This window comes from Echinops telfairi, unplaced genomic scaffold (genome assembly GCF_000313985.2).
Source record: "Echinops telfairi isolate 266 unplaced genomic scaffold, ASM31398v2 ScPeMD7_7475;HRSCAF=8513, whole genome shotgun sequence".
Lineage (NCBI taxonomy): Eukaryota > Metazoa > Chordata > Mammalia > Afrosoricida > Tenrecidae > Echinops > Echinops telfairi.
Genome location: NW_022111379.1, coordinates 12370771 through 12382145, shown reverse-complemented (window position 1 = coordinate 12382145; position 11375 = coordinate 12370771). Strand labels below are relative to the sequence as shown.

At 38.8% G+C, this 11375-nt stretch overlaps 1 protein-coding gene across 1 annotated transcript in view; it reads left to right on the top strand.

The window, feature by feature from the left end:
- The window catches only part of UBE2Q2 (ubiquitin conjugating enzyme E2 Q2), a 75168-nt gene that overhangs the window by 15678 nt on the left and 48115 nt on the right, over positions 1–11375 (top strand). The window contains exons 2-3 of the mRNA XM_004699778.4: positions 2758–2859; positions 7382–7486. Coding sequence (XP_004699835.2) covers positions 2758–2859; positions 7382–7486 — 207 coding nt within the window. The remainder of the gene's footprint in view (positions 1–2757; positions 2860–7381; positions 7487–11375) is intronic.

The following is an 11375-nucleotide window of genomic DNA, read 5'->3' as shown; positions in this document are numbered from 1 at the left end:
ACATAGATCTATTTCCCCATCATCATATATAAATATATTTACATATGTACATGCCTGTATTTAGACCTCTATAAATACCCTTTGCCTTCTAGTTCTTTCCTCTATTTCCTTTTTTTAGTGATTGTTTTTAGTTAATTTTTTCCTCCCAACTCTCTTTAATATGGTGTTGAGGGAGGAGTTCCAGTTCAGAGCACCATCTTAATTTGGTGCAGAAATTTATTAGGCAAATACTAGCCTATGCATTGAAGCCCCACATTTAGGTTCATTTCAAGGGTAGAAAAAGGTGTAAAGCTAACAGTAAAAATAACCTTGGTGTGTTCCCAAATGAGGCTGAAGAATTTGAAGCAAATATAATATTTAATAAAGTGGCCTTCTTTAAGATAGGACAATTCTTAAAACAGTTTACTTTTTGTTCTGTAAAGAGATACAAGACCGAGTAAGAGAGAAATGTAAATACTAAAGTAAATATTACCAAATATATGCATCAGACCAATAATGATGTCTATTTCAGTACATTTTTCCCCCTTAAACAGTTAAGGAATCCTTGTATTATTTTCAGTGGTTTCAGGTATATTACAATTGAGATTCTAGTTCCAAGTGTCATTTCTTTGTTGTTTTTCCCTGACCTAATTGTTTTTGTAGCAAATAACTAATGTGGACTAGAGAGTAGTGCACATCAACAGAGTAGGTGTCTAGTGGCAGAGGGAAACAGACTACTTTAGTGTACTAGCTTCCCATCGTCACATGCAGTTTATTCCTTTGACAATATATCGTATATGCCATAACATTTCCTGCGAATACTCAAGGTTGTGTGTTCACAAGTATCAGAATTTTAAAGAATTTTGATTAGTTACCTAGTTCTCTGTAAAGCCCACCCCAGAACCAAGCCGCTAAAAACTACAAGTTAGCTGTCAGTTTCTGAGGGTCGTGAAAACGTGTGACTTATCTGGAGTTCACTGGCTCCAAGCACCCAAGGTGTTGGCTGGGGCAGCAGTCATCTCAGGGCTGGTTTGGGGGAAGGGCTGGCTGGGGGTGGGGGTGGGGCAGGATCCTCTCCTGAGACACTCGGGCATAGTCCTGCACAGGGTAGTGGGCCATCAGACCTGGGCCGTCTGCAGTTCTTGCCATGTGGCGGCTCCATAGGGAGCTCTCCCTCAACACGTGGCTGCTGGCTTCTTCCATCAGAGAGAGCAATTGAAAGGGGTGGGTGGTGGTGGTGTGTGTGGGGGTGGGGTGGGGAGAGGGCGTATAAGATGGAAATTTTCCTTTTTTTGGTAATCTGATCTCAGAAGTACCATCCCATTACTATGCTGGGTTGTGTTCATTAGAAGGTCTAGGGAAGGGAGAGCTTAGGAATACCAGGAGGTAATATTCCTGGGGGCCGTTTTAGAGGCTGCCCACCATTGCCATCTGAGCTGTAATAGAGCTCAAAGACAGTGGCTACACCATCAGAATAGTGGTCTCAACACCCCCACCCCGTGTCTGGTGAAGGCTGGTGGTAGCCCTCTGCTGCTGTTCACTTTACCCAACACCTGCTGTATTTTTACATATGCTTTACAGCATTTAAAAATGGGTTGCTTGTTTTGTGGGATTTTTTTTTTTAAAAGAAATTTCATTTGCCTGTGGATGGAAGATTATTAGGAAAAGGTAAAATTAAATGGGATAGATTTAAGGGCCAGGTTTTCTAGTATAGAAATATCTCAAAGTAAATTCTGTAATTACACTACTCAGAAAACAAGGAGTATAGGTAGCGGATGATTTTTAAAAACCACTTTTAATATATGTCAGGGTTTAAAAATGTGTCTAAATGTGTACTCCTCGACATTATTTTTTAACAGTTTAGAGTTAGACCTTATCTAGATATTCTATTAAAGGTCAAAATAGTTTTAATCTATAGACTTTCCTGCAAGGTTGTGGTTTTGGATGTTTTGTTCTGTTTTGGGTGTGTGTGTGTGTGTGTGTGTGTGTAAGTTTGCTATTTGAAGGATTTATCATGAGGACAGTAGGAATGTAATGGTTGAATTCTTGCCTGCCTTTGGGGGACCTGGGCTTGATTCTTGGCCAGTGCATCTCATGTGCAGCCAACACTCTTTATCAGTGGAAAATCGTGTTGCTGGACAGGTTTCAGGGGGGCTTCCAGAGAAGACAGACTCGGAAGAAAGGTTTAATGATCTGCTTCCAAAAATCAGTCAATGGAAATGATCTGATTTTCAGTCACCAAGGGAACAGCACAGAGCTGGGCAGCATTTTCTTCCATGAGGTAACCTCCACGAATTGAGTTGGGGGCTGCATTGAGCGCAGCTAACAGCAACTGTGACTTTAAATCTATTTAAAAAGTGAAAGTTGGAGAATCCAGGCAGTCATAGTCTTTGTAAAGGAAGGAAGCCCATCTTCCTTGTTGTATATGAACACCATATTTATTCTTCTTTTGTTTAAAACTTAACTTTTGCTAGGTACTCTCTTCAGCTTTAAATCATCCTTCTTAGTGGGTGACAGTACTTTTGTCTGTTTCTATGTGTACAAATTATGTAACTGAGGACAAGCAAAATTAAACCATCAGGTTTAGCAACTTTGTAGTTTAAAACAATCCATAAAGACATTTGCTTCTCCCTCCCCTGTATTTTAATGTGTTGGTTTTCTCCTGTCTGTTACATTTTGTTTAAATTCATGGTCAACTGTAATTTAGTGGTATAGTTTAATTGCCTGTCCAGATTGGTCTGTATGTAAAAGTGTTTAACATAGATTTCTTTGACACAGGAATCTTATCCATCTTCCTCACCAATATGGTTTGTGGACTCTGATGACCCAAATCTGACATCAGTTCTGGAACGTCTAGAAGATACTAAAAACAGCAATTCGGTGAGAAAACAAACCAAGCTATTTTCTTTTTTCCTTCATGCGCAGTATATGTAGAAAGTGTATGTTGAGGTAATGTGTAAAAGCATGACTAGTGATTACCTTAGTGGGGTTGGAAGCCAGGTTTCTTTTTTAGTCTTCCAGATTCTATGATTTCCTGTACTGACTTTTAAAATTTTTATTCCCCACAACTGTAGCTTGAATTTAGGTCAGGAATCGGATGATCTTTTCTCTAAATTATAATCAAGCAGTAATTTCTGACCCTAGCCAGGGTGGAAAGAAGAAAAAGGAACACAAATACAGGCAGATATGAGTAGATATAATGGTAGGATGACATCCATCCTAGTGCCAGAGAATCACTTTTTCTGTTAAAGGTTCACGAGTCCGTAGTTAGAGCTAAAGTTAAAAGATAAGATAAAACTTTCCTTTGTCTTTGAGACAAAGAATGGCCACTGAAAGAACTAGTGAAATAGAGAAAAGCAAAAAGAAAAGAAGATTATATCATTTTTGTACTTGATATAATCATTGTTACTATCTTGGCTGTTTTCTTTTTTTTTCCTTAAAACAACTTTATTGGGGGCTCACACAGCTCTTATCACAATCCATACATACATCCATTGTGTCAAGCACATTTGTACATTTGTTGCCATCATCCTTCTCAAAACATTTTCTTTCTACTTGATCCCTTGATATCAGCTCCTCATTTTTCCCCTCCCTTCCTGCCCCCCTCCCATGAACCCTTGATAATTTATAAATTATTATTATTTTGTCATGTCTTACACTGTCTGACATCTCCCCTCACCCACTTTTCTGTTGTCCATCCCCCCAGGGAGGGGGTTATATGGAGATCCTGTGATCTTGGCTGTTTTCTACCAGCCTTTCCCGCCTGCCTCTGCTTTGCTAATAACATTTGTCAACTCACAGCTGCTGACTGAAAGGTTGCAGGTTCAAGTTTACTCAGCGGCACTTCAGAAGACAGACTTTTGAAACGAGAGCCATTGAGAACTCTCTGAAACACAGTTCTACTCTGACGCACATGGGGTTGTCATAATCATTTGACTTACTGGCCACTGGTATACCTTCATACATACGAGAAGGGACTTCTAAAAATTCATAGAAAAATTGAATTTGTTCGTGAACATTTTGAAGCCGCCTCCATATGTTTAAATAGTTGAGGTCATATTCTACATAGGGGTGTGTGGATACACAGTACATATATTGGTTACATCCTTTCTTAAAGTTAACATCATTGTATATTCCCATGAAAGCATAAAAATTCTTAGAGAAAAATGTCAGTCATTTGTAAGTGATATGATTGTTTACCTAAAAATCCAAAGACATGACCCGAGGGGAAAAATTTTTTAAGATGACTGACTGAAGACTAGTTTATAAAAATCAATGGCTTTCTCAAATTGAGTCTATAATCAGAAAATGTACTGGGAAATTATTTTTTGATAGTGACCGTAAACGTTACATACCTAGGAAGACATTAAAATGTGCAGAACTTGTATCCAGTGGAAGGAAAAACGTGCCTTTGTTCCTGAAGGGGCAGATTCCATAATGTGACTATGAATTATCTTTATGTCTCCATATATTTGATACAATTCCATAAAAATCCCAGATATTTTAGAACTTTACAAAATGATGTTAACTTTAGAAGAAATAAATCTAAGAGAAAAAACAAAATTGAAATAAACATAACGCGAAACTTGCCCAACCAGATATTACCAGTATCACTACCTTCAAGTAGATTCTGACTTAACACCTCCCATGTCCTTTTTTTTTTTTAATTAAAAGTTGCCTCTGTAGACTTAAAGACACTCAATTCATACTGGTAGAAATGAGGACTACTAGGCCTCAGTATAACCCGAACTATTTAACTACTTTCATGTCTGAAATATGCCATTAAAATAAATTTTTTTAAAGGCTTGTGAGTTAAAGTTAAATGAAATATGAAGGGGCTTCAGAAAGTTTGTGGGAAAATCTCATTACCTTTTAATTTCATTTTTCCACGAACTTTTTGAAGCCCTTTTATATATGCATAAGCGGTGGATGAGGACTCATGTTATGCACTGTCACTTCTGCCCATTACCTCATAGCCTCGTCTCTTAAGAGAACAAGCTGTATTTCTTTTCTGGTTTTTAACAAGCTAAATCTCCATGTTCCGCTCATTTAACTCATGATAATCTGGATTCTCCTTATTGTATTGCTACATAATTTTTTATCTCCTGGCTGCCAAATCCAGCAGTTCCTGATTTAGCCTTAAATTGGTCTGTCTACAGCATTTTGATATTGTTATTTATTACCTGTGCCTTCCTTCATTGAATAAACATGTTAATAAATGTCTGTCAATACAGATTTGGCTAAATAAAATTACTGTGTGTGTGGCTTTCTGATAGAACATTATATTGTATTAAAAAGTAGGCAGCTGATCTTTCCACCAACAAAAGTGCATAACAATTTGCAAGATGGTACATAGGAAGTAAAATTGCAAGACATAGAATGGTATATATAGTCTGGCTCCTTTTGTGTACATACCCTTCGGCCCCTGAGTGAACTAAAGAAACTCTTCACAGAAGCGTTCCCATTTTATTTTATAATTGGCTTCGAGGCCAGGTTCTGTGATATGCAGTGGGTATAAAGACAAAAGAGAGCAGGTCCTTGCCCTCTAGGAACTGATCAGATGATGGAAACTTCCATCAGACCACCTGTTTAGGTTTTTGTTCTTTTATGACCCTGCTCTAGTATCCTCTGAGCTCATCTTTCCTGGTCTTCCTGTTTCTTCTCTTGTCATTTCTGTGCTTACGCCGAGTAATCTCTTCTAGTCTCATTACTTAAATCATGACCTCGATTCCAGGATTCCTAAAACTATACCTCTAGCAAAAATGGATCTCCTGAGTTCCACACCCTTATTATCTGTCTCCTGGAATCTCACTGGGGTGTGTGTGTGGGTGTTCAAAATGGTTATATCTAAATTTAGATTCATCTGCCTCCAGACACCACACCTCCCGCTCTTCATAAAAACCTGTTACTCCTCATAATTCTCTTTGTGATGGTAAGCGGGACAAAATGAAGTAACTAACCAGTCACCCAAGCCTGAACCTGGGCCTGTGACCTACCGTAGAGTTCTTTTTTATATCACCATTTCCCAACTTGCCCACTAACTAATAGGTTTCTAAGAACCATCTGACCATCTTCCTTCTAAATACTTCTTAAATCCTTTCCCACAATTGTAGTTGTTCCCTCCCAGCCTCACTTTCTTAAAAATAACAATGGCCTAAAATTGAGATTCCTGGAAAATGTGCTATATTGTGTTTCCTTGTTACTTGTGTGACTCCCACAGCACTCCCTGTAGCTTCTCCTGTGCAGACGTTAGTGTCCCGGGTGTGCATCCAGGTCAGCCTGCCTCATCTTCCGAATGCACTTAGCACAAAATAGAGCTTATTGATGGGTAACAAATCCACAGTGGGGCTTTGTTTCTAGTTAAGCATGAGGATTTTTGTTTCATCCTAACTTACTGCTCAGCCTTCCTCATTTCTACTCACTCCTTTGTCCACGTTGAAAAGGCTTGTTCTTTGCTATGTTAACCCGTTCTAATCCTGTGTGTTCTTAGTCCTTCATTAACCTGCTTCTTTCTGTTCCCCTCTTTTCTCTTGGACACAGACACCCAGGTAAACATTCCTGATCAAATTACATTAAGTCGCTTTATGAAATCCCATTCAAGTCTACTAAGTACTCACCATTCTTAAGTTGTAATTTACATTGACAAAAAATTCAATAAACAGTGAAAAACACATTTGTGCACATGAATTGCTTTGCTCTAAGAGTAATACACTAACCAAACAAACCTGGAATTAAAAATGGAGATTTGTCACTCTTTGTAGTGCTATAAATAAATAAACAATTTTTTTTGAGGGGGGTGTTGTTCAACACTTAAGTTCTAAGTGGTCCCACAGATTTCATTTAGTCTTTACCATTTTGAGGTTGTTTTAATTGCCTTGTTTTACAGATGGGGCAACTCACACATAGGGAGCTAAACACCGAATCTAGAGTCTCCTAGATTCCAGGGCTCTGTGTACAAGACAATATTTGCCTCTACTTGTATTGACTGGGACTGTGGACTAGTTTGCTGTCTAGCCGCCCCTGTGAAGCAACACTATTTTTATTGTAGTTCTGCAATATTGTAGCCCTACAAGAAAAGTACAGGAAGATGCTCTGGTCTGAAGTTGTTCAGTGTGAAAGAAAAGGTTTTAGCCCCGGGAGTTGTGCACCATCCCGGGAACTCCCTTTGCCTTTTGTTCTCTAGGTATTAGTTCAACTGCATTCAAGGCACAGTAACTTTCTTAGCCTCACAGCGCCTAACTTTTTTTAAAGACTTACTTATCTGTCAAGCAGTTAGCAACACCCCCCACCCCTACCCCCACCCGTTCATTTTCTACTGGATTGAATGCAGTAGTCTCAGAATTATTCATGTCTTCTAAGGGCTCTTTAATATAATGCTCATTTACTGAAATGTGTTTTGTAGCTTCGTCAGCAATTGAAGTGGTTGATATGTGAACTCTGCAGATTATATAACCTTCCTAAGCACCTGGATGTTGAGATGCTAGATCAACCGCTACCCACGGGTCAGGTAAAGTAAAAATTCTCCAGTGTTCAAGAGCTAAAATACATTTGCAAGCAAAAGTAAAGCTAGGATGATTTTTCTTTTTATTATTATGACTGATGTTGGTTTTGTGTTTGTGTTGTTTTCTAAAGTACTGGAAATAACCTTTGGGGTCATTAGCTGGTATTTACCATGATGGACAAACAATTGCCCTTCCTTCCTACGATTACCTTTTTGGTAGTGTTGTGAATAGTTATGGTTTTCATAAATGTTCCCTGCTCTTTTGATTGTTTGCCTTTGCTCATTCAAATACTTGGCCCTAGAAGGCCATCTCCTTAATAATAGGGCCAACCTTCTCAGAAGCAAAAGTGCTGACGAGCCAAAAGCAGTTAAATCTCTTTCTTTGCATTACTAAATACTAGATCGTTGTTCTCTTATGACCTTTAATGTACATCTGAATAAGGAAAAGAGGGAACACCAGTACCTAAGCCAGTACTTGATAAGTCTAGTTCTATCTAAAGTTGGGATACAAAGACTGCCTTTATTCTCCTATTGCTATTGTTAGGTGCTGGTTTTCCCTCCTAGCATCCCTAAACACAGTGCAACCAGAAGGAAACATTGCCTGATCCTGTGCCATTGTTGGTATGTTTGATCTCACTGATACAGCTACACTGTTGGATCCATCTCGTTGAGGGTCATCTTTTGGATGACTCTTCACCCCTCAACCAGTGGTTTTCTATAGCTGCACAATAGAATCGCTTGGGAACTTTACCACCTGTTCTCCAAAGGTTATGTTGTAATTGTTATGAGTTGGGCCTGGGAGTGAGTGAGCGAGAGTGTGTGTGTGTGTGTGTGTACACACACATTTACTTACTTACCACTTTTTTGGTAGCAGCCCTGGTCATAGTGTTGGGTAAGTGTTGGACTTCTAAGTAAAAATAACATCAACTTCCAAGGTTAATGGTTCTGTCCCACCAGCTGCTCTAAGGAAGGAAGATGAGGCTGTCTGCTCCCTTAAAGATTTACAGCCTTGAGAATCCTATCTCAGTGAGTTAGAATTGACTCAATGGCAGTGAGTGGTTAGGTAATTTGGTTATGCAGTCAAAATTGAGAACTTCTTTCGACTCTAAACCATTAATTTGAGGCTGGTAAGAGTCTTGTCCCTTTTTCTAACTATAATACTGCAGGGTAGACTGATAAATGAGTTCATGTTTTAGGCATACTGTATAGACTTGACTAAAGTAGATGGGGATTGAGAACTACCACCCACTTAGCTACCCACTTCCCCTCCCAAGATATCATTATCATTCCCCTCCTAAGCCATCATTATTTTTAGTCATAGGAATGATCACTCTTTATATTAGGACTTCATAACAAAAAGCCGCAAGTTTCTTCTCTTGTGTAGTTTGTTGCTTTGCATTGTCTTATAATATTTATTCTTAGTTTAGAAAAGGTATATTCTATTTCTTTCCTATGGCATCACCCTCGGTAGTTTTTGGTTCTTCTGTATCAGTCTTTGTAGGTTATTCTCTGGGCCGGTTGTCTGTTGAAGGTTTTTTTCCTGTTGTTTACCCTCCTGTGGTTGATCCACTGTTCCCTGGATCTGATACCTTTCTTGACTTACTCTTTCTCCTTCTTCCCGAGTATACATCCTCAATGAAAATCCTAGGTTTTAGGCTCTAAAACAATATGGTCAAGAGTGGTTTCGGAGCCAGACTGTGATGGTTTTGCCCTTGGGCTAATTACCTAACTACTGTGTGCATTAATCCACCATTTGCAAAATGCAAAAAGAGTAGAACCTCTCTTGGGAGCAGGAGCTGTGATGGCGCAGGGTTAAAGTTCTGCCTGTTGGAAGGTTGATTTTGAACTGACCAGCCACTTCCTAGAGAGAAAAAGGTGTCCGTTTGTTTCTGGAAAGATGATAGCTTTGGAACCCTGAAGAGGCAGTTCTCCTCTGGCCTATAGACTCTCTGAGTCGCCGTGATAGCAGTAGCCAGAGCTTTGGTTTGGGTTTTGTATTTGGGGCGAGTTATGAGGATTAAATGACTTAGTACATGTAAACAGTTTAACCATTGCTAGGACTGCTGTTGTCTGCTGGGAAATGTCAATGTTCAATCTTGATGCCCTTCTGAGTCTTAATTCATCTACATGTGACTGACATTCTCTGAAAGCATTTAGAACTTTTTGTCTTTTTCTTGGCACTCTGCATTATTACAGTGATATAATTAGCTTATTTTTCATTGTATTGTAATGAACATACAATGAGCCATTCTAAGTTTTGAACCTTTAATCTTTAAAAACCTTGGGGGGGGGGGAAACCTTGGGGGGGAATTTTTTTCCCTGTAAGAACTTTTGTTTTCTTTGTGTTCATCTTTTTGAAATACTTACTACTTGGATTTTAGACTTCCTGGTTGAGTCCCGGTAGCACTTACATTATCTCTATGTCCTGTCTTTACCTTCCTGTCCAAATTCTGGGAGATCATTGTTATCATTCCACTTTTAGAAATATTATTTGGGCAGTCATTTTTGTTTCCATTATTTATTACTACTTAATCGATTATTCCAAAATATGATGCTCTAATACAATAATTTATTCCGTTTTTGTGACTCTGTAGGTTGACATGGTGTAGTTGGGCCGTTGTTCTGCTGTCTTGCTTGGAGACGCTGTTACAGTCAGATGGTGGGTGCACTGGGATGACTTGCTGACACAGATGTCTAGTGCCTGGTTGTTTCTTCACAGGGCCTTTCCATGTGACTTTTCTCCCTTGGTGACTGGCTTCCAAGATCATAAAAGTGGAAGCAACCAGGTCTTCTTAGAGTTGGGACTCGCCCATTGTCCTTTCTGCCTCATGCTGTTGGTTAAAACATGTCAGAAGACTGGCCCAGGTTTAGTACACGCTGAAACTGCAATTGAGTGCTGAATTAGTGAGCTTGAAGACATATCTTTCAATATCAACCTATGAGAATAGTCAGTAAAAAGAGAAAAAAAAATCCAAAGACGTCTAAGAATTATGAGGGACACTATCATGAAAAATAACTTATGCCTTGTTGTCATTCCAGAACAGGAAGAATTAAAAAAAAGAAAATAGCCCTAGAACTGCTGGAAGAAAACTTCTTTAACACCACAAAAAAGGAGAAAGTAACAATTCAGGCAGTTGAAAGAACCCCAAACAGGATAGATCTCAAAAGAAAATCATTACAACATATCATAGTCTAATTTGGCCATATTCACTCACTCAGTGCCATCGAGTTGATGCCAATACATAGTGACCCTATAGGATAGGACAGAACCATTTATGTGTGTGTCTGAGACTGTAGCTGTCTATAGGAGTAGAAAACCCTATCTTTATCATATGTGGTAGCTGGTGGTTTGGAATTGCTGGTCTTGCATTTAGCAGCAATATAAGGACAAAGAACGAATCCTGAGAACAGCTTAAGGAAAAAGAAAAGTTACCTACCTAGAAGAACCAATAAGATCAAGTTCAGATTATTTTCAGCAGAAATTGTACAAATAAGACAATGGAATGATATATATAGACTTCTGAAAGAAAAAAAATTACCATTCAAGTATCTTATATCTAGCAAAATTGTCCTTTAAAACTGAAAAATAAATGGGTGTTTCCAGATAAGGAGAAATTAAGGTTTCTGAAAACAAGACCAAATACTAAGAAGAGTTCTTTGGGCAGGGAATCAATAACAACAACTGTCATCAACCTGAGAGCAACATACAAGACAGCAGGGCAGTTCTGCACTATCCTATTGGGTTGCTAGGAGTCGGCATAGACTCGATGGCAACGAGTGAGAGTACAGTGTAGTATAGATGTAAAACATGCGTGAGAGTACAGTGTAGTATAGATGTAAAACATGAGTGAGAGTACAGTAGAGTATAGATGTAAAACATGAGTGAGAGTACAGT